Source organism: Rhinoraja longicauda, chromosome 19, assembly GCF_053455715.1.
Source record: "Rhinoraja longicauda isolate Sanriku21f chromosome 19, sRhiLon1.1, whole genome shotgun sequence".
Classification (NCBI taxonomy): Eukaryota; Metazoa; Chordata; class Chondrichthyes; order Rajiformes; family Arhynchobatidae; genus Rhinoraja; species Rhinoraja longicauda.
In genome coordinates, this window is record NC_135971.1 from 1274913 (window position 1) to 1298974 (window position 24062).

The following is a 24062-nucleotide window of genomic DNA, read 5'->3' on the forward strand; positions in this document are numbered from 1 at the left end:
GCCCCGGCTAATGAAGGCCAGTAACCCATATGCCTTTTTGACCACCCTGTCCACCTGTCCTGCTGCCTTCAAGGACTTGTGTACCTGTACTCCAAGGTCCCTCTGTACCCCTGTCTTCCCTAGGGTCCTTCCATTCATGGTGTACTCCCTCTCCAAGTTATTTCTGCCAAAGTGCATCACCTCCCACTTTTCAGGATTAAATTCCATCTGCCACTGCTCCGCCCATCTGACCATCTCATCTATATCTTCCTACAGCTTGCAGATCCCTTCCTCGCTATTCACCACCCACCCTAACTTTGTGTCATCTGCAAACTTGCTGATCATGCCCTGTACGTTGACATCCAGATCATTAATGTAGATTACAAACAGTAAGGGACCCAACACCGATCCCTGCGGCACCCCACTGGACACCGGCCTCCAGTCACAGAAGCAACCTTCTACCATCACCCTCTGCCTTCTGTCACTAAGCCAGTTTTTTATCCATTTTGCCAAGGTGCCCTGGATCCCATGGGCTCTTACCTTCTTGACTAGTCTCCTGTGTGGGACCTTGTCAAAAGCCTTACTGAAATCCATGTATACCACATCCACTGCACTACCCCCATCTACCTCCTTGGTCACCCCTTCAAAAAATTCAATCAAGTTAGTCAGACACGACCTTCCATTAACAAAGCCATGTTGACTATCCTTAATTAACCCTCGATCCTCCAAGTGAAGACTGATTCTGTCCCTCAGAATCTTTTCTAGAAGCTTCCCCACCACTGATGTCAGATTCACCGGCCTGTAGTTCCCAGGTTTATCCCTAATGCCCTTTTTAAATAATGGCACCACATTAGCTATCCTCCAGTCCTCCGGTACATCCCCTGTTGCAAGAGAGGCTCTGAAAATTTGTGCCAGAGCCCCCGCAATCTCCTCCCTTGCCTCTCTCAGCATCCTGGGATACATCTCGTCAGGGCCCGGAGACTTATCCACTTTTAAGCCTGCCAGAGCCTCTAGCACAGCCTCCCTGTCAATAGCAATATGCTCAAGAACATCACAACCCTCCTGCTCCATTTCTAAGTCTGCATCGCCCTCCTCCCTCGTAAAAACAGATGCAAAAAAATCATTTAAAACATCTCCTACATCCTCTGGCTCCACACACAGCTTTCCACTATGGTCCCTGATGGGCCCCACTCTTTCCCTAGTTATCCTCTTACCCTTGATATACTTATAGAACACTTTGGGATTTTCTTTTATTTTGCCCGCTAGTGCTATCTCATGGCCCCTTTTTGCTCTCCTCATTTATTTTTTAAGAACCGCCCTACACCTTCTGTATTCCTCTAATGATGTTTGTGCCTTAAGTTCTTTATGCCTTCCAAAAGCCCCCCTTTTTTTCCGAATCAATCCTACTATATCGTTCGACATCCAAGGTTCTTTGGACTTGTTTGTCCCACCCTTGAACTTTAGGGGAACATGCTTCCTCTGTACTTTTTCAATTATTCCTTTGAATAAGTCCCACTGTTCTGATGCGGTCCTCCCCACGAGAAGCTGATCCCAGTCCACCAGGGCCAACTTCTGCCTTATCAGATTAAAATCGGCCTTGCCCCAATTTTGGAATTTTCCCTCTGGTCCCTCTTTATCCTTTTCCATTACCACCTTAAATATCACTGAATTGTGATCACTGTCACCAAAGTGCTCTGCTACTGACACTTCAGCCACCTGTCCGGCCTCATTTCCCAAGATTAAGTCCAATACCGCCCCCTCCCTTGTTGGACTTTCAACATATTGGCTCAAAAAGCCCTCCTGGATGACCCTTAGGAACTCTGCACCCTCTGGGCCCTTGACACTTTGGCTATCCCAATCAATATTCGGGAAGTTGAAATCCCCTACTATTACTACCCTGTTGTTCTCACACACCCCCGAGATTTGCCTACAAATATGTTCTTCTATTTCCCTCTGACTGTTTGGGGGTCTGTAGTATACACCCAGTAAGGTGCATGCCCCTTTTCTATTTCTCAATTCCACCCAAATAGCCTCATTTGAGGAACCCGCTAATATGTCATCCCTTCTTACAGCAGAAATAGATTCTTTGATTAATACTGCAACACCCCTTCCCCTTTTTCCCTGCTCTCTGTCTCTCCTGAAGATTCTATATCCTGGAATATTGAACTGCCAGTCCTGCCCTTCCTTCAACCATGTTTCCGTAATGGCAACAATGTCGTACTCCCATGTGTTCAGTAACACCTTCAATTCATCCCCCTTGCTTCCAATACTCCTTGCATTAAAATAAATGCCGTTCAGACTTGCCCTACCCCATTGTGCTGGGGCATTCTTGTTCTGCCTCCCAATCTGACCAGTTTTTTCCTCTATATTTACCTTCTCCTCACCCCCTATACTAGCTCCATGCTGTATCCCAACCCCCTGCCAAATTAGTTTAAACCCTCCCCAACAGTGCTAGCAAACCTCCCCGCCAGGATATTGGTCCCCCTCTGGTTAAGGTGGAGACCGTCCGGCCTATACAGTTCCCACCTTTCCCAGAAACAGGCCAATTATCCAGAAAAACGAATCCCTCCCCCCTGCTCCAACTCCTGAGCCACGCATTAAGCTGCTCTATCCTCCTATTTCTATACTCACTAGCTCGTGGCACAGGGAGTAATCCAGAGATTACAACCTTAGAGGTCCTGCACTTCAATCCTCTACCTAGCTCCCTAAATTTTTGTTTCAGGACCTCATCCTTCGTTTTACCAATGTCGTTGGTTCCAATGTGTACAATGACCTCTGACTGGTTCCCCTCCCCTTTCAGGATGCCCTGCAGCCGTTCCCTGACATCCTTGACCCTGGCACCAGGGAGGCAACAGACCATCCGGGTCTCCCGACTGCGTCCACAGAATCGCCTATCTGACCCCCTCACTATAGAGTCCCCTATCACTATCGCTCTCTTCTTCCTTTCCCTACCCTTCTGAGCAACAGGGCCGGACTCCGTGCCAGAGGCCCGGGCGACGTCGCTGCCCCCAGGTAGGCTGTACTCCCCAACAGTACCTAAACAGGAGTATTTATTGCCAAGGGGTACATCCACTAGGGTACTCTCTAGTCCCTGCCTCTGCTCCTTGCCCCCCCTAACCGTGACCCACTTGTCTACCTCCCGTGGTCTTGGAGTGACCACCTCTCTATAACTCCTCTCTATAACCTCCTCACTCTCCCTGACCAGACGGAGGTCATCAATCTGCCGCTCCAGGTTCCTAATATGGTCCCTTAGGAGCCCCATCTCGTCGCACCTGGCGCAGATGTGGATGTCTGGAAGACTATCAGCCTCCCAGATTCCCCACATCCGACACCCAGAACAATAAACTGCCCTAGCACTCATACACCCCCTTAACTGGGAACGTTGCAGAGTGGTCTGCTCCAACCGCTCCTGGGCCTCTATAAGAACAAAGCCCGTTGCTCGGTTTCCAAAAACTACCGCCCGGACGCTACTCCAACTGCTCCAACCGCCCACCCAAAAGAACTGAGCGAAAAACCGGATAAAAAACACAGGCCAATTTGGGAAAAAAAATCCGGGAAATTCCTCTCCGTCCCCAAGCTAGGCGATCGAAACTTGTCCGGGAGATCACACAGGTCTTCCTCCTTACTATCCCCACACAATACTATGGTCTCTGCTCTCTCTCACACACACACGCACACTGATTGCTGCTACTGCTGCTGCTGCTGCTGCTGATCATGAGTGACTTTAATCTACATATAGATTTGCCTAACCAAATTGGTAATAACACTGAGGAGGAGGATTTCCTGGAATGTATTCGGGATGGTTTTGTAAGCCAATATGTAGAGGAACCAACGAGAGGGCAGGCCATCCTAGACTGGGTATTGTGCAATGAGGAAGGATTAGTTAGCGATCTTGTTGTGCAAGGCCCCTTGGGCAACAGTGACCATAATATGGTAGAATTCTGCATTAAGATGAAGAGTGATACAGTTAATTCAGAGACAAGGGTCCTGAACTTAAAGCAAGGTGACTTTGATGGTAGGTGACGGGAATTGGCTAGGGTAGACTGACAAATGATACGTATAGGGTTGACGGTGGATATGCAATGGCAAATATTTAAGGATCGCATGGATGAATTACAACAATTGTTCATCACTGTCTGGCGTAAAAATAAAACAGGGAAGGCGGCTCGACGGTGGCTAATGGGGGAATTTAGGGATAGTGTTAAATCCAAGGAAGAGGCATATAAATTGGCCAGAAGCAGCAGCAAACTGGAGGACTGGGAGAAATTTAGAATTCAACCGAGGAGGACAAAAGGGTTAATTAAAAGGGGGAAAAATAGAGCATGAAAGAAAGCTTGCGGTGAATATAAAAACTGACTGTAAAAACTTCCATAGATATGTGACGAGGAAAAGATTAGGGAAGACAAATGTAGGTCCCTTCCAGTCAGAAACAGTTGAATTTATAATGGGAAACAATGAAATGGCAGACGTGTTAACCAAGTACTTTGGTTCTGTCTTCACTAAGGAAGACACAAATAATCTCCCAGAAATACTAGGAGATTGAGGATCTCATGGGAGGGAGGCACTGAAGGGAATCCACATTAGTCAGGAAATGGTGTAAACTGTTGGGACTGAAGACAGATAAATCCCCAGGGCCTGATGGTCTGCATCCCAGAGTACTCAAGGAGGTGGCCCTAGAAAACGTGGATGCATTGGTGATAATTTTCCTAATTTCTATAGACTCTGGATCAGTTCCTGTGGACTAGAGGGTAGCCAATGTAACCCCACTTTTTAAGAAATGAGGGAGAGAGAATTCAGGGAATTGTCAATTAGCCTGACCGGTAGTGGGGAAGATGCTCAAGTTGATCATTACAGATGCGCATTTGGAAAGCAGTGACAGGATCAGTCAAAGTCAGCATTGATTTCTGAAGGGGAAATCATGCTTGACTAATCTTCTGGAATTTTTTGAGGATGTAACAAGTAGAATGGATAAGGGAGAGCCAGTGGATGTGGTGCATCTGGACTTTCAAAAAGCCTTTGACAAGGTCCCACAAAAGAGATTAGTGTACAAAATTAGAGTGCATGGTATTGGGAGTAGGGTATTGACATGGAGAGAGAGTTGTTTGGCAGACAGAAAGCAAAGAGTAGGCATTAACGAATCCTTTTCAGAATGGCAGGCAGTGACCTGTGGGGTGCGGCAAGGCTCGGTGCTGGGACCCTAGTTATTTGCAATATATATTAATGATTTAGATGAAGGAATTAAATGTAGCATCTTCAAGTTTGTGGATGACACAAAGCTGGGTGGCAGGGTGAGCTGCAAGGAGGATGCTATCAGGCTGCAGGGTGACTTGGATAGGTTGGGTGAATGGGCAGATGCATGGCAGATGCAGTATAATGTGTATAAATGTGAGGTTAACCACTTTGGTGGCAAGAACAGGAAGGCAGATTATTATCTGAATGGTATCACAAAATGCTGGAGTAACTCAGCAGGTCAGGCAGCATCTAGGAGAGAAGGAATGGGTGACGTTTCGAGTGGACATCCTTCTTCAGACTGAGTCTGAAGAAGGGTCTCGACCCGAAATGTCTCCCATTCCTTCTCTTCTAGGTGCTGCCTGACCTGCTGAGTTACTCCAGCATTTTGTGATACCTTCCATTTGTACCAGCATCTGCAGTTATTTTCCTACATTATCTGAATGGTGTCAGATTAGGAAAAGGGGAGGTGCAACGAGACATTGGTGTCCTTGTACATCAGTCACTGAAAGTAAGCATGTGGGTACAGCAGGTAGTGAAGAAAGCTAATGGCATGTTGACCTTCATTGCGAGAAGATTTGAGTATGGGAGCAAGGTGGTGCTACTGCAGTTGTCCAATAGACAATAGACAATAGGTGCAGGAGGAGGCCATTCGGCCCTTCGAGCCAGCACCGCCATTCAATGTGATCATGGCTGATCATTCTTAATCAGTACCCCGTTCCTGCCTTCTCCCCATACCCCCTGACTCCGCTATCCTTAAGAGCTCTATCCAGGTCTCTCTTGAATGCATTCAGAGAATTGGCCTCCACTGCCTTCTGAGGCAGAGAATTCCAGATTCACAACTCTCTGACTGAAAAAGTTTTTCCTCAACTCAGTTCTAAATGGCCTACCCCTTATTCTTAAACTGTGGCCTCTTGTTCTGGACTCCTCCAACATTGGGAACATGTTTCCTGCCTCTAACGTGTCCAACCCCTTAATAATCTTATACGTTTCGATAAGATCTCCTCTCATCCTTCTAAATTCCAGTGTATACAAGCCTAGTCGCTTCAGGCTAGGAGAGGCCACATCTGGAGTATTGTGTGCAGTTTTGGTCTCCTAATTTGAGGAAGAACATTCTTGCTATTGAGGGAGTTCAACATAGGTTCACCAGGTTAATTTCTGGGATGGCGGGATTGACATATGAAAAGAATGGATTAACTGGGCTTATATTCACTGGATTCTTAAAGGATTGGAAAGGCTAGATACAGGAAAAATGTTCCCAATGTTGGGGAGTCCAGAACCAGAGGTCACATTTTAAGAATAAGGGGTAGGCCATTTAGGACTGAGATGAGGAAAAACTTTTTCACGCAGAGTTGTGAATCTGTGGAATTCTCTACCACAGAAGGCAGTGGAGGCCAATTCACTGGATGTTTTCAAGAGCGAGTCAGGTATTGCTCTTCGGGCTAATGGAATCAAGGGATATGGGGAGAAAGCAGGAACGGGGTACTGATTGTGGATGGTCAGCCATGATCATATTGAATGGAGTTACTGGCTCGAAGGGCCGAATGGCCTCCTCCTGCACCTATTTTTCATGGTTTGGATTTTGGCTTGGCCATATTTGGAGTGTTGCATGCAATTCTGGTTATCCCATTACAGGAATGATGGGGAGGCTTTGAAAATGGTGCAGAGGAAGTTTACCAGAATGATGCCTGGTTTAGGGGGTATTAGCTACAGGGAGTGGTTGCACAAACTTGAATTGTTTTCTCTGTAATGCAGGAGTGTTGTGAAGAGCTAGCAGAGCAGATGGCTCACCCTTTCCAGAAACCTGGATTCAATTCTGACCATTTGACTGTGTGGAGTTTGTTCTCCCTGTGACCGTGTGAGTTTCCTCTGGGTGTTCCATAACCTCCCACATACCGAGGCCAAGCATGTTGGTAGGTAATTAATGACTGTAAATTGCTCCTAATGTGTATGTTGAGTGGTAGAGTTATAACGGGGCAGTTAATGTGAATGTGAGGATAATGTCGGACTAGTGCAAAAGGATGGTTGATGGTCAATGAGGACTTGGTGGGCTGAAGGACCTCTTCTCTGACAATATCTGACACCCTATTATAAAACGGTATAACTGTCTTGTTGGGCAGTTACTTCCATTCTAACTTTTAATGCTTAATTATTTAATTATCAGGAAGTGCCTGGACTTAAGTTATTTAATGGCAGTACCTTTTGAATCCAGACAATTTTTAAAAAAACCCTCTTCAATTACCTCTGGCCTAGAAATGAATGGAGTGTACTGTTCATTCAGTTCCCTGGCTCTGACATGAAGCTGTACTCTTCTTGCTCAGTTTATAAATCTCATTCAAAGTGTTTAGCGTATCGTGCAGTACTTTGCTTTGGCCCACACTGCTGCCCATTGAATTTGGCAGCACTTTCGACACACCAAAGAGAACACAATCATCATCACCAGCAGCAGATGCCATCATCATTTGCAGGTTCTCTTCCATGACAAGCGGCATTCAGACTTCCTGTGCGGCTGAGTTTACAGAACTAGCATTCCCAATCCAACAGCTGTGGGATTACCTCCAATAGTCAGAAAACAGCAGTTCTAGAATCTGCACCAACACCATTTAGGGATAACAATAAATGCTGCCCTTGGCAGAAAAATCCATAATCTGTGAATTAATTTATAAAAGAGTTGATTTAATCACCCACCCGATAACTCTACCAATGAAAGGAACACAATGTGTATTACAGGTAAAAAGACTGGTAAATGGAAATATGTTCCTAAATGTTGCTGTGACATAAATTTTGTCACATGGTCAACAGTTGATAATCCATCAATATGATGAAACTGCTTTAAAACCTACCATCAATAAGGAGGAAGTGGGTTATATTTTGCTCGCTTGTGCTGTCAACAGCTACGCATGTGTAAAAGCCACAGTGGTCCATATGCACTTTGTTAATAGACAGAGTACTGTTGTTATCTCGCAGGGTATAATGTGAACTGTTAGTTATTGGTATTTTTCCCTTCAGCCATAAGATTGTTGTTGGATTTCCCTTTTTCGCAATGCAGCTGAGTTGAACATTGTTGGCTATGTAGACCGGTTCTTGAATAATCAAGGGCGTGGACAACGTTTCTGTTGGGAGAAATAGTTCCATTGGATTATAACCTATTTTGTTAATGGCTCATTCAAACCTCTATGAAACCTGCCCCCTAAAAACTCCATCATAACCCATCTCCAATACAAGCATGCAAATCTGCTGCTAACAAAGTACATCAAATTTGCTGTAATGTTGAGAACTTTATTCTGCACACTTCATCTTATACTTTTCTCTATATATTGTACTTGAGATTTGACTTGATTTTATTTATGTATAGTATTATCTGATCCGATTAGACAGAACAAAAACAAAGCATTTCACTGTACTACATGTGACAACAATAAACTTAAATAACTTTCTGTTAACTTAATTTTGATAAATAAAACTATTCATATTATTTTCAAAAACCTGCACGGAGACACGACGAACAGATATTGGAATTTGAGGCAATAAAACTGCTGGATAAACTGAGCAGGTCAGCAATTACAGTGAGAAAAATGTGAAAGGCTATACAAAAGATCAGAGGTAGAACTGCCGAGTTCCTCTGGCAGAGAGTAGATGGAGATATAATTGGTTTTAACAATTTGATCATTCTAAAATGTTATGATTACATTTATCCGTAAAATAATTGTTATTTTCTCTCAATGACCCGAATCTGTTTCAATGTTCTCACCTTATGTACTTGTACCCAAAAGTGATCAATTTCTGCCATGAATAAACTCAGCTCCACAGGCTCCAGAGCTCTCCTGGGTGGACAGTTCAAAGCTTCACTATCTTCTAATCCAATAAGTTTCGTTTCACCCTATCCTGAATGACCAATTTCCTGGTACTTGATATTCTAGATAGGGAAAAAACTAACTTTGCAATAACCTTGTCACCCACTTTCAATGAGTTCATGTGTCATTGTTCTGACGCCCCCACCGGTGATGTCTTATTGGATGAAGCCCTCAAACAAATCAAAGCCACCGAGGCTGCCGAGACCGTTCAAAGCTGGATCGAACTACTGACAGGAGAGACCTGGAACCCGCTGAAGCTGAACTACCAGATCCGTAACGTGCATGAGCAGCATGGGCTGGCCAAGAGTCTGGTGGAGAAGGGGGTGCTGACCACCGAGAAGCAGAACTTCCTGCTCTTCGTCATGACCACCCACCTGGTGGCCAACGACACGCTCAAGAAGCTGCAGGACGCCTTCCTGGACAAGTGGACCAAGGAGCCTCAGCGCATGGACCAGCGGCTGCTGGCCCTGCCTGGCCCTGCCTGGTCGTCCTCGCCCACAGCTCGGTCGGACGTTCTCGAGAACGCCTTCGTCCCGCTGCTGGACCGGCAGTACGAGCTGGCCACCAGCTGCTCACGGGAGTTGCTGGAGCTCAACCCCAACCACGAGTGCTCCAAGCCCAATGCCAACCAGATGATCTGGGCCGTCATGGCCGCCTTCACCAAGTAAAAACATCCCCCTAAAACGGCGCCCTTCCGGTTTCCGTTCAGACGGCGGTCGCGGGGAACACCTCTAAATAGCAAAGTCTTTTCTGCATTCCTTCGCTGCCAAACAATAGACAATAGGTGCAGGAGGCCATTCGGCCCTTCGAGCCAGCACCACCATTCAATGTGATCATGGCTGATCATTCTCAATCAGTACCCCGTTCCTGCCTTCTCCCCATACCCCCTGACTCCGCTATCATTAAGAGCTCTATCCAGCTCTCTCTTGAATGCATTCAGAGAATTGGCCTCCACTGCCTTCTGAAGCAGAGAATTCCACAGATTCACAACTCTCTGACTGAAAAAGTTTTTCCTCATCTCAGTTCTAAATGGCCTACCCCTTATTCTTAAACTGTGGCCCCTTGTTCTGGACTCCCCAAACATTGGGAACATGTTTCCTGCCTCTAACGTGTCCAACCCCTTAATAACCTTCCCTCTTCAAGTCAAGTCAAGTCAAGTCAAATTTATTTGTCACATACACATACTCGATGTGCAGTGAAATGAAAGTGACAATGCCTGCGGGTTGTGCACAAAAATAATTACAGTTACAGCATATAAATAAAGTTAATAAGTTACTAAACATAGCACAAAAAGTGTCGACAAAAATTTAGTCTCTGGGGTTATCAAAGTTGACAGTCCTGATGGCCTGTGGGAAGAAGCTCCGTCTCATCCTCTCCGTTTTCACAGCGTGACAGCGGAGGCGTTTGCCTGACCGTAGCATCTGGAACAGTCCGTTACTGGGGTGGCAGGGGTCCCTCATGATCTTGCTTGCTCTGGATCTGCACCTCCTGATGTATAGGTCCTGCAGGGGGACGAGTGTAGTTCCCATGGTGCGTTCTGCCGAACGCACTACTCTCTGCAGGGCCATCCTGTCCTGGGCTCTTTGTTCCATTAAAGGGTGATAGACGCAAAAAGCTGGAGTAACTCGGCGGGACAGGCGGCGTGTCTGGAGAGAAGGAATGGGTGACGTTTTGAGGGTGGACACAGAGAGCTGGAGTAACTCGGCAGGTCAGGCAGTGTCTCTGGAGAGAAGGTAGACGCAGAAAGCTGGAGTGGCTCAGCGGGACAGGGAGCATCTCTTCGCCCGCCCCGGATCGTGGGGCTCTTGGGTCGTCCCGCTGCGGACCTTTCACCGTCCGGCGCGGCCTGGAACGTGGCATCTACAACAGCCTGACCGCGGGAGAAGATGGCAGGGGAAGAGATAAGACATTCTGGCCTTCCATCACAGTGAGGAGGTGACTGGAGGAGACTCACTGTGATGGATGTTTCTTTTTGTTTGATTGTGTGTGTTATTGCTTATTTTTATTGCTCTTGTTGTTGGACTGTGGGTAATCTTTCATTTCACTGCACATTTATGTGTATGTGACAAATAAACTTGACTTGACTTGGAGAGAAGGTAGACACAGAAAGCTGGAGTAGCTCAACGGGACAGGGAGCATTTCTGGAGAGAAGATGCTGTACACTCCAAAGACGTGCAGGTTTGTAGGTTATTTGGCTTGGTAAATGTAAAAATTGTCCCTAGTGGGTATAGGATAGTGTTAATGTGCGGGGATCGCTGGTCGGTGCGGACCCGGTGGGCCAAAAGGGCCTGTTTCCGCGCTGTATCTCTAAACTAAACTAAAAACTCAAAAATTGTACAGGCTACTCAGGTTTACATATGCCTGACTTATGGACACTTATGTGATCAAGCTCCCATAATATTATTCAATTCAAAATATGCCATATGTTTATTTCCTCTAATTTCTAGTTTCCCTTATTTCTCCATTTTTAGTAATTGTAGTCACCAAACAGATTTTTGGCCAAACGTCCATGACCAGATGCCCATCTAGGTGCGCTGGTCCCATTTCCTGCATTTGGCCTATATCCCTCTAAACATTTCATATCCATGCAAGTCTTCAAATGTTTTTTATATGTTCATAATCATAAACATACTTTATTAGCCAAGTATGTTTTGCAACATGAGGAATTTGATTTGCCATACAGTCATACCAATAAAAGGCAACAAGACACACAAAATACATTTTAACATAAACATCCACCACAGCGACTCCTCCACTTTTCTCACTGTGATGTTGTTACTGTTCCTGTCTGTGTGGACCTGGCGTGGGGGAACTGCCGTGAGGGACAGTGGGAGAACCAAGGGCGACCCGGCGTGGGGGATGCACGCGTGGGGGGGTTTTAAATCCTCTCCCCAGGGGATAAGCCTGCTTTTTCTTCCTGGTTAAGGCGCTGTGCACGGGGCAGCCAGCCATCAGTCGCTTGTCTTTTTCTTTTTTTTCACGATTTCGTGCACATGGTTGCGTGTTATGACTGTTGGCAGACCAATTTCCCTCTGGGAATGAATAAAGTTCTATCGTATCGTATCACATCGCCTCAACTACTTCTTCTGACATCTTGTTCCATATACTTACCACCCTCTGTGTGAAAAGGTTGCCCCTCAGGTTCTATTACATATTTCCCTTCTCACCTTATGCCCTCTAGTTCTTGAGTCCCCTCCCCTGGAAAAAGAGGATGTGCATTCAGCATATTATTCCCCACATGATTTTATATACCTCTACAAGATCTCCCCTCAGCCTCCTATGCTCCAAGGGATAAAGTCCTAGCACTACCCAATCCCTCCTTATCACTCAGTCCCATTGACATACGTTCACGTTATAGTTATAGGAGGAGAATTAGGCCATTCGGACCATTGAGTCTACTCTGTTTTTCAATCATGACTGATCTCTGCCTCCTAATCCAATTTTCTTGCCTTCTCGCCATAACCCTTGCCACGCATTCTAATCAAGGATTTGTCTATCTCTGCCTTAAAATTACCCACTGACTTGGCCTCCACAGCCCTCTGTGGCAATGAGTTCCAAAGATTAACTACCCTCCGACTAAAGAAGTTCCTCCTCACCTCCTTACTAAAAGAGCGCCCTTTAATTCTGACCTCCTGTCCTAGACTCTCCCACCAGTGGAAACATCCTTTCCACATCCACTCTATCTATGCCTTTCATTATTCTGTAAGTTCCAATTAGGCCCCCCCTCAACCTTCTAAACTCCAGTGAGTACAGGCCCAGTGCTATCAAATGCTCATCATATGCTAACCCACTCATTCCTGGAATCATTCTTGTAAACCTCCTCTGGACCTTATCTAGCTGTGACACCACTTTCATCGAACTATGCACCTGCGTTCCGAGATCTCTCCCAAGAGCTCTGCCATTCACTGTGTAGGTCCTGCCCATGTTAGACTTCCCAAAATGCAAATCCTCACATATTTCTGTATTAAATTCCATTATCCATTCCTTAGCCCTCCCACCCAATCTTTGACAACCATCTTCAGTAAATACAATAGCATTCACTTTAGTGTCATCTGCAAACTTGCTAATCTTGCCATGTGCTTTGATATATATATGCATATATGAATGAATTAATACTTTATTGTCACATATGATAAGTCACAATGAAATTCTTTGCTTGCATACCCAAGGTAAGCAATAGTTGCCACATAAAGGGCACCAACAATTTGCACCATGGATAGTATATATATCACAAACAGCAGAGGTCCCAGCACAGATCCCTATGGATCTCCACTGGTCAGACATCCAGCTTGAATATTGTCCTTCCACCACAACCCTCTGTTTGTGCGATTGTCTTTGAAAGATTTGCACTGTCGCACTGTTTCAGATGTAGCACTTCTAATTTCGTTGTACTGTTCGTACAATGACAATAAAGGCATATTATTATTATTATTATTAGACGCCCCAAAATAGAGTCATTGTGGATAGAGTTGGGAAATTGTAAGGGTAAAAAGATAGGCCCCCTAACAGTCGTCAGGATATAGGCTGCAAGTTACATCAAGAGATACAATTGGCATGTAAGAAAGTTAATGCCATGGTGGTCATGAGAGATTTCAATATGCAGGTAGACTGGGAAAATCAGGTTGGTACTGGACACCAAAAAAGGGCATTTGTGGAGTGCTTCCAAGATGGATTCTTAGAGCAGCTTGTAGTGGAGCCGACCAGGGAAAAGGCAATTCTGGATTTAGTGTTGTGTAATGAACTGGATTTGATAAGGGAACTCAAGGTAAAGGAACCACTTGGAGGTAGCAAACACAATATGATAAGATTTAACCTGCAATTTGAGCGGGAGATGATGAAATTGGATGCGTTGGTATTGCAGCCGGGCACAGGGAACTACAGAGGCATGAGGAAAGAGCTGGCCAAAGTTGACTGGAAAGGGACCCTTGCAGAGACGATAGTAGAACAGCAATGGCAAGAATTTCTAGGAACAATTCGGAAGATTCAGGATCTTTTCATTCCAACGAGGAAGAAAGATTCTAGTTGGAGAATGAGGCGACCGTGGCTGACAAGGGAAGTCAAGGACAGTATAAAACTAAGAGAAGGCGTATAACATTGCAAAGATTAGTGGGAAGCCAGAGGATTGGGCAGCTTTAAAAGAGCACCAGAAGGTTACTAAAAAGGCAATACGGTAAGGAAAGATGCAATACTAAGGTAAGCTAGTTGGTAATATAAAAAAGGATAACAAGAGTTTCTTCAGTTATATAGAGAGTAAGAAAGATGTAAGAGTGGATGTTGGACCGCTGGGAAACGAAGCAGAAGTGATAATGGGGAATAAAAAAATGGCAGAGGAGGTGAATAATATTTTTGCATCAGTCTTCACAGTGGAAGACACCAGCAACGTGCCTGAAATTCAAGAGTCAGGGGGTGGAAGTTAGTGGATTGGCTATTACTAGAGAGAAGGTGTGTGGGAAGCTGAAAGGGCAAAAGTGGATAAGTCACCTGGACCACATGGACTGCACCCAAGGGTTCTGAAAGAGGTGGCTTTAGAAATTGTAGAGGTATTAACAGTGATATTTGAATAATCACTAGTCAGGATGATTGGAAAATTGCCAATATTAGCCTGCTGCACATGAAGGAAGCAAAGCAGAATAGTGGAAATTATAGGCCGGTGAGTCTGACTTCGATGGTTGGTAAGATTTTAGAGTCCATTATTATAAAAAATTGAATAATTTTTTTTTTTTTAATTTTAGCCAAGTATGTAACATACAAGGAATTTGCCTTGGTGCTTTGCTCGCAAGTAACAAAACGATATACAGCAGACAATTAAAAATAAAACATTATAATTTAAATATGTGAAGAATTAAATAAAATACCAGAGCAAAAGGAGGCTAGACTTTTGGTTGTTGACTAGAGCTACTGCTCATGGAAAAAAGCTGTTTTTACGGTGCATTCAGAAAGTATTCGGACCCCTTCACTTTTTCCACATTTTGCGACGTTACAGCCTTATTTTAAAATAGGCGAATACAGGAGAAATTGCAAAGGACTCTCCAATAAATGGGAAGGGAAGTTCTAGATGGGATAAGAGAGTAAGGTCAGGGCCAATTGTGACCGGTGAGAGAGGGGAGGTGAATACCGAAGTTAAAGTGTTGTATTTAAATGCGCGAAGTATAAAAAATAAAGTGGATGAGCTTGAGGCTCAGTTAGACATTGGCAAGTATGATGTTGTGGGAATCACAGAGACAGAAGATAACTAAAAAGGCAATACAGGGAGAAAAGATGAGGTATGAGGGTAAGCTAGCCAGTAATATAAAGGAGGATAGTAAATGCTTTTTTAGGTATGTGAAGAGGAAAAAAATAGTCAAGACAAATGTGTGTCGCTTGAAGACAGAAGCTGGAGAATTTATTATGTGAAACAAAGAAATGGCAGATGAGTTGAACCGGTACTTTGGATCTGATTTCACTAAGGAAGATACAAACAATCTCCCAGATGTTCTAGTGGCCAGAGATCCTAGGGTGACGGAGGAACTGAAGGAAATCCACATTAGGCAGGAAATGGTGTTGGGTAGACTGATGGGACTGAAGGCTGATAAATCCCCAGGGCCTGATGGTCTGCATCCCCAGGGCCTGATGGTCTGCATCCCAGGTGGCTCTAGAAATTGTGGACGCATTGGTAATCATTTTCCAATGTTCTATAGATTCAGGATCAGTTCCTGTGGATTGGAGGGTAGCTAATGTTATCACACTTTTTAAGAAAGGAGGGAGAGAGAAAACGGGAAATTATAGACCAGTTAGTCTTACATCAGTGGTGGGGAAGATGCTGGAGTCAATTATAAAAGACGAAATTGCGGAGCATTTGGATAGCAGTAACAGGATCGTTCCGAGTCAGCATGGATTTACGAAGGGGAAATCATTCTTGACTAATCTTCTGGAATTATTTGAGGATGTAACTAGGAAAATTGACAGGGGAGAGCCGGTGGATGTGGTGTACCTTGACTTTCAGAAAGCCTTTGACAAGGTTCCACATAGGAGATTAGTGGGCAAAATTAGAGCACATGGTATTGGAGGTAGGGTACTGTCATGGATAGAAAATTGGTTGACAGACAGAAAGCAAAGAGTGGGGATAAATGTGTCCCTTTCAGAATGGCAGGCAGTGACTAGTGGGGTACTGCAAGGCTCGGTGCTGGGACCGCAGCTATTTACAATATACATTAATGAGTTGGATGAAGGGATTAAAAGTACCATTAGCAAATTTGCAGATGATACAAAGCTGGGTGGTAGTGTGAGCTGTGAGGAAGATGCTATGACAGTGGTTTCAAAGAGGGCCAGATTTGATAATGTGAAAATACCCAAGGGCCAATGGCCCCTCTCGAGACTTTTTGAACCATAAAAGTTACATACAAATCCAGTTATATAACTATTTTATTTGCAATGACACAACAATAGTCATTTTTTAAATGAACATGTGCCCAAATGTAAGCCATTCAGATGTGAAAAACCTAAAAACAATTCTGCCTTTCTTTCATATCTAAAGAATCAAATAACATAAAGAACAAGCTGTCTGGAGTACCTAAACAGGGCAACCATCCAGTCCTCACTTTTAAATATTTTGTTTAAGAGGACAACAATATTGAGAACCATGTCGACCCAAACACAACTGTATGGCAAACACTCCCAATTGAAATGTACTAGGTAACTTATCATGGGAAATTAGATGTTGTCTGTTAACATTTAAGTTGCAGATAAATCTTAATCTTATCAAAAGATAAATACAATAAATGCCATAAGTCCATGTGCAGTACTGTACTTATAATTATTTTTTTTGCTTTTCAGTGACAGCTATTACTATTTGAAAAAGCTGACATATCAGATATAACGCAAATTCAAAATACTCAGAAACTAGAATTTATTCATTTCAGATGGCCAAGAAACAGGTACTGACATTAATGAGAAGGGTGATACTGAGATCTTGACTTCAGTATGTAGGCCAGGTCTGGTTTGAAAGCAGTGGTTGAGATGCGTAAAATATCACGCAGGTGGGAGTCACCGAGTCTTGACCTGAAGCGGTTCTTGTTGAAGTTCATAATTGAAAATGTCTGCTCACACAAATATGTGGAGCCGAACAAGCTCAGCATTTTCTTTGCAAATGTCCGCATTTCTGGAAACCGGCCTTTATCCAGCTGCCGGTAAAAGTTCACAAGAGAAAGCTACTGGTGTCGACTGTGCCACATTGTCACACTGAAGCTCAATGAGCTCCAGCTGTTGCGGATGGAGCATCATCAGGGTCGACGGAGAAGGGGGAAGAGAAGAGCAACATGTCCTTTTCGATAGCTTCAAAATCCCAAAAGCGTTCGTTAAACTCCATTGTAAGAGATGCAATGGCTGTTGCATACCTCTTTGTTTGTGCACAGATATTCATGATCTCATGCAAAGCTGGAAAATGTGCGGTGCAGGGCTCTGTCTGTGACAGGTGTCTTTGGGAAAGTTGCAGCTTGGTTCCAAAGGCCTTAATGTGTGCATATAGCTGGCTCACCACTGCGTCTTGACATTGGAGGCTAACGTTCAGCGCATTCAGATGCTTTGTTATGTCAACCAAAAAAGCCAAATCTGCCATCCATATAGTATCTGCAAGTTCTTGCATCGATTGTCCTTTTTGAGTCAAAAATTGTCCAATTTCCCCTCGGAGAGAGAAAAATTGCTGCAGTGCGGACCCTCGACTCAGCCATCTCACATCATTGTGATATAATACATCTCCGTATTCAGCCTGGATGTCGAGCAGGAACTGCTGAAACTGGGGGTGGTTTAGGGCTTTAGAGCGAATGAAGTTAATTGTCTTTACCACCGGTTTCATAACATGATCAAATTTCAAATGTTTCGCGCAGAGCACCGGCTGGTGAATTATACAGTGGAGTTTAATAGCGTTGCCTCCTTCTTCACTAACTTTGTTATAGATCAGTGTGGATAATCCACTTCGTTCACCAGCCATAGCAGGCGCGCCATCGGTAATAATCCCACTAATTTTACTCCATGGTAGTTTGATGTCATTAACAGCTGAACAAACAGAAGCAACTAAATCCGTTCCTCTCGTTTGGCCTTTAAGGCTTTGAATGTCAAGCAGCTCTTCTTCTACGTTCATATAATCGTCAACTCCTCTCAAAAAAATCAGTGACTGAGTGGTGTCAGATAAATCTGTGCTTTCATCACAGGCTAATGAAAAAAAATCTAAATTCATCCCCCTGTCACCCAGTTGTCTCTTAATATCTGATGATATGTCTTCAATTCTCCGTGCCACAGTGTTACGAGCCAAGCAAACATTAGCAAATTCTTGCTTCTTCTCGGGACAAATGTTCTCCACCATTTGCATGACACAGTCTTTAATAAACTCACCCTCCATAAACGGTTTGCCATGTTTAGCGATTAACATGGCCACTTCGTAGCTTGCTTTGGTGATGTTTTCATTTGACTCAAGGGCCCTCGAAAAGAACCGCTGTTGTGAGGCCAAGGCAGCATGGAGTTGATTTACTTTTTCAGCATGATCGCTTCCTGTTAGCCTGTCGTATGCATTCGCATGTTTTGTTTCGTAGTGCCTCTTTACATTGAATTCCTTAAATACGGCAACAATCTCTTGACAAATTAGGCAAACACAATTGTTTCGGTTTTCAGTGAAAAAAGACTGCAATTTCCATCTTTCCTGGAAGCGGCTGCCCTCAGTACAAACTTTCCTCTTTTTATTTACAGTAGCCATGGCAGGAATTGGCAGCAAGGGGGACACACCATGGTTCACACTGCCAGACAGAGTTACAGAGTGGTGCTGTATGAACCTGTATGATTTATTCATTCTGTTAGACAGTGCTGGCGGGCCATAAATAATACATTTTAAGACGGAAGCTGCGGGCCGTATAAAATCTGACCTCGGGCCGCGATTGGTCCCCGGGCCGGACTTTGGACATGTCTGAGCTATGAGGTTGCAGGGTGACTTGGGCAGGTTGTGTGAGTGGACGGATGCATGGCAGATGCAGTTTAATGTGGATAAGTGTGAGGTTATCCACTTTGGTGGTAAGAATAGGAAGGCAGATTATTATCTGAATGGTGTCAAGTTAGGTAAAGGGGACGTACAACGAGATCTGGGTGTCCTAGTGCATCAGTCACTGAAATGAAGCATGCAGGTACAGCAGGCAGTGAAGAAAGCCAATGGAATGTTGGCCTTCATAACAAGAGGAGTTGAGTATAGGAGCAAAGACGTCCTTCTGCAGTTCTACACGGCCCTAGTGAGACCGCACCTGGAGTACTGTGTGCAGTTTTGGTCTCCAAATTTGAGGAAGGGTATTCTTGCTATTGAGGGCGTGCAGCGTAGTTTTACTAGGTTAATTCCCAGAATGGCAGGACTGTCATCTGTTGAAAGACTGGAGCGACTAGGCTTGTATACACTGGAATTTAGAAGGATGAGAGGGGATCTTATCGAAACATATTATATTATTAAGGGGTTGGACACGTTAGAGGCAGGAAACATGTTCCCAATGTTGGGGGAGTCCAGAACCAGGGGCCACAGTTTAAGAATAAGGGGAAGGCCATTTAGAACGGAGATGAGGAAAAACTTTTCAGTCAGAGTTGTAAATCTGTGGAATTCTCTGCCTCAGAAGGCAGTGGAGGCCAATTCTCTGAATGCATTCAAGAGAAAGCTAGATAGAGCTCTTAAGGATAGAGGAGTTAGGGGGTATGGGGAGAAGGCAGGATCGGGGAACTGATTGAGAATGATCAGCCATGATCACATTGAATGGTGGTGCTGGTTCGAAGGGCCGAATGGCCTATACCTGCACCTATTGTATATTGTCTATTATAATTTAAACATGTGAAGAATGAAATAAAAAAACCAGAGCAAAAGGAGGCTGCAGACTTTTGGTTGTTGAGTAGAGCTAGTGCTCATGGAAAAAAAGCTGTTTTTACAGCGCATTCAGAAAGTATTCAGACCCCTTCACTTTTTCCACATTTTGCTAGATGACAGCCTTATTTTTCAATGGATTAATTTTCTTTTTTTAATCATCAATCTACAAAAAATACCCCATAATAAAAAAGTGAAAACAGGTGTTTAGAAATTTTTGCAAAGTAATTAAAAAGAAATAACTGAAATATCACATTTACATAAGTATTTAGACCCTTTACTCAGTACTTTGTTGAGGCACCTTTGGTATCGATTACAGCCTCAAGTCTTCTTGGGTATGATGCTACAAGCTTGGCATGCCTGTATTTGGGTAATTTCTCCCATTCTTATAACCATATAACAATTACAGCACGGAAACAGGCCCGTTCGGCCCTACCAGTCCACGCCGACCACTTTCACTGACCTAGTCTCATCTACCAGCTCTCAGACCATAACCCTCCAATCCCCTCCTATCCATATACCTATCCAACTTACTCTTAAATAATAAAATCGAGCCTGCCTCCACCACTTCCACCGGAAGCTCATTCCACACAGCCACCACCCTCTGAGTAAAGAAGTTACCCCTCATGTTACCCCTAAACTTTTGTCCCTTAATTCTGAAGTTATGTCCCCTTGTTGGAATCTTCCCCACTCCCAAAGGGAAAAGCCTACCCACGTCAACTCTGTCCGTCCCTCTTAAAAATGTTAAAAACCTCTATCAAGTTCCCCCTCAACCTTCTACGCTCCAAAGAATAAAGACCCAACCTGTTCAACCTTTATAACATATAACATATAACAACTACAGCATGGAAACAGGCCTGTCCGGCCCTACCAGTCCACGCCGACCATTCTCCCTGACCTAGTCTCATCTACCTGCACTCAGACCATAACCCTCCAATCCCCTCCTATCCATATACCTATCCAATTTACTCTTCTCTGTAGCTTAAGTGCTGAAATCCAGGCAACATTCTAGTAAATCTCCTCTGTACCCTCTCCATTTTGTCGACATCCTTCCTATAATTTGGCGACCAGAACTGCACACCATACTCCAGATTCGGCCTCACCAATGCCCTGTACAATTTCAACATTACATCCCAACTTCTATATTCGATGCTCTGATTTATAAAGGCAAGCATACCAAACGCCTTCTTCACCACCCTATCCACATGAGATTCCACCTTCAGGGAACAATACACAGTTATTCCCAGATCTCTCTGTTCCACTGCATTCCTCAATTCCCTACCATTTACCCTGTACGTCCTATTTTGATTTGTCCTACCAAAATGCAGCACCTCACACTTATCAGCATTAAACTCCATCTGCCATCTTTCAGCCCACCCTTCCAAAAGACCCAAGTCTCTCTGTAGACTTTGAAAATCTACTTCATTATTAACTACACCACCTATCTTAGTATTATCTGCATACTTACTAATCCAATTTGCCACACCATCATCCAGATCATTAATGTAAATGACAAACAACAGTGGACCCAACACAGATCCTTGGGGTACTCCACTAGACACTGGCCTCCAACCTGACATACAGTTGTCAACCATTACCCTCTGGTATCTCCCATTCAGCCATTGTTGAATCCATCTTGCAACCTCACTATTAATACCCAACAATTTATCCTTCTTGATCAACCTTCCATGTGGAACCTTGTCAAATGCCTTACTGAAGTCCATATAGACAACATCCACAGCCTTGCCCTTATCAATTTCCCTGGTAACCTCTTCAAAAAATTAAAGAAGATTAGTCAAACATGACCTTCCAGGCACAAATCCATGTTGACTGTTTCTAATCAGGCCTTGTTTATCCATGTGATTATATATATTGTCCCTAAGTATCTTTTCCATTAATTTTCCCACCACAGACGTCAAACTAACAGGTCTATAATTGCTAGGTTTACTTTTAGAACCTTTTTTAAACAAAGGCACAACATGCGCAATGCGCCAATCTTCCAGCACCATCCCCGTTTCTAATAACGTTTGAAATATTTCCATCACAGCCCCTGCTATTTCTGCACTAACTTCCCTCAATGTCCTAGGGAATATCCTATCAGGACCTGGAGACTTATCCACTTTTATATTTTTCAAAAGTGTCCGTACCTCCTCTTCTTTGATCCTCATAATTTTCATCACTACTCTACTTGTTTCGCTTACCTCACATAATTCAATATCCTTCTCCTCGGTGAATACCGAAGAAAAGAAATTGTTTAATATCTCCCCCATTTCTTCCGGCTCAGCACATAGCTGTCCACTCTGACTCTCTTCTAATGGACCAATTTTATCCCTCGCTATCCTTTTGCTATTGACATATCTGTAGAACCCCTTGGGGTTTACTTTTACATTACTTGCCAAAGCAACCTCATATCTTTTTTTCGCTTTTCTAATTTCCTTCTTAAGATTCCTTTTACATTCTTTATATTCCTCAAGAACCTCATTTACTCCCTGCCGCTTATATTTATTGTATATCTCCCTCTTTTTCCGAACCAAGTGTCCAATTTCCCTGGAAAACCACGGCCCTTTCAAATTATTATTCTTTCCTTTCCACCGAACAGGGACATAAAGGCTCTGTACTCTCAAAATTGCACCTTTAAATATCCTCCATTTCTCTATTATATCCTTTTCATAAAACAAAATGTCCCATTTCACTCCTTTTAAATCCTTTCTCATCTCCTCAAAATCAGCCTTTCTCCAATCCAAAATCTCAACCCTTGGTCCAGATTTGACCTTCTCCATAATTATATTGAAACTAATGGCATTGTGATCACTAGACCCAAAGTGTTCCTCAACACATACCTCCGTCACCTGACCCGTCTCATTTCCTAACAGGAGGTCCAACACTGCCCCTTCTCTGGTAGGTACCTCTACGTATTGCTGCAAAAAACTATCCTGCACACATTTTACAAACTCCAAACCATCCAGCCCTTTAACAGAATGTGATTCCCAGTCTATGTACGGAAAATTGAAATCACCCACAATCACTACTCTGTGCTTACTACTAATATCTGCTATCTCCTTACATGTTTGCTCTTCCAATTCTCGTTCCCTATTTGGCGGTCTATAATACACCCCTATAAGTGTTGCTAAGCCTTTCTCATTTCTGAGTTCCACCCAAACAGCCTCCCTAATCGAGCCTTCTAGTCTGTCCTGCCAAAGCACTGCTGTGATATCCTCCCTGACAAGCAATGCAACACCCCCACCTCTTGCCCCTCCGATTCTATCACATCTGAAACAATGAAATCCTGGAATATTTAATTGCCAATCACAACCCTCCTGCAACCATGTTTCACTGATCGCCACAACATCATACTTCCAGATGTCAATCCAGGCTCTAAGCTCATCCACCTTTCTTACAATGCTCCTTGCATTAAAATATACACATTTAAGGGACCGATCATTTCTTATTCTCAGTTTATTTCTTTTCACTTCTTTCTCTCCTACGTATTGGGTCTGAGTGTTTCCCTTTTCTGCCTCACACACTGCCTATTAGCTATCTGTGTTTGAGTCCCTCCCCCCAACCGTACTAGTTTAAAGTCTCCGCAATTACCTTAGCAAATCTCCCCGCCAGGATATTGGTTCCCCTCAGGTTCAGATGCAACCCGTCCATTTTGTACAGGTCATACTTCCCCCAGAAGAGGTCCCATAGATCCAGAAACTTGAATCCCTGCTCCCTGCGCCAGTCCCTCAGCCACGTATTTATCCTCCACCTCACTCCATTTTGTATTCTCACTATCGCGTGGCACAGGCAGTAAACCTGAGATTATCACTTTGGAAGTCCTTTTTTTTAACTCTCTTCCTAGCCCCCTAAATTCTCCTTTCAGGACCTCTTCCCTTATCCTACCTATATTGTTGGTACCTATATGTACCACGACCTCTGGCTCCTCTCCCTCCCTTTTCAGGATATCTTGGACACGTTCAGATACATCCCGGACACTGGCACCAGGGAGGCAAACTACCATCCGGGTCTCCCGATTGCGTCCACAGAATCGCCTATCTGACCCCCTCACTATAGAGTCCCCTATCACTATCGCTCTCTTCTTCCTTTCCCTACCCTTCTGAGCAACAGGGCCGGACTCCGTGCCAGAGGCCCGGGCGCCA

At 44.1% G+C, this 24062-nt stretch overlaps 1 protein-coding gene and 1 pseudogene across 4 annotated transcripts in view; one reads left to right on the forward strand and one right to left on the reverse strand.

Moving 5' to 3' along the window:
• The window catches only part of LOC144602629 (general transcription factor II-I repeat domain-containing protein 2), a 44329-nt gene that overhangs the window by 13160 nt on the left and 7107 nt on the right, over positions 1–24062 (reverse strand). For 2 of the 4 annotated variants that reach the window (XM_078415762.1, XM_078415761.1), the window contains exon 3: positions 8052–8321. The exons of 1 other annotated variant lie outside the window; for it this stretch is intronic. In XM_078415762.1, coding sequence (XP_078271888.1) covers positions 8052–8321 — 270 coding nt within the window. Of the gene's footprint in view, positions 1–8051; positions 8322–16771; positions 18863–24062 lie in introns of those variants that run through there. One more of the 4 variants, XM_078415759.1, reaches the window with a different exon arrangement.
• Positions 9182–9730, forward strand: LOC144603235 (Golgi phosphoprotein 3 pseudogene; annotated as a pseudogene).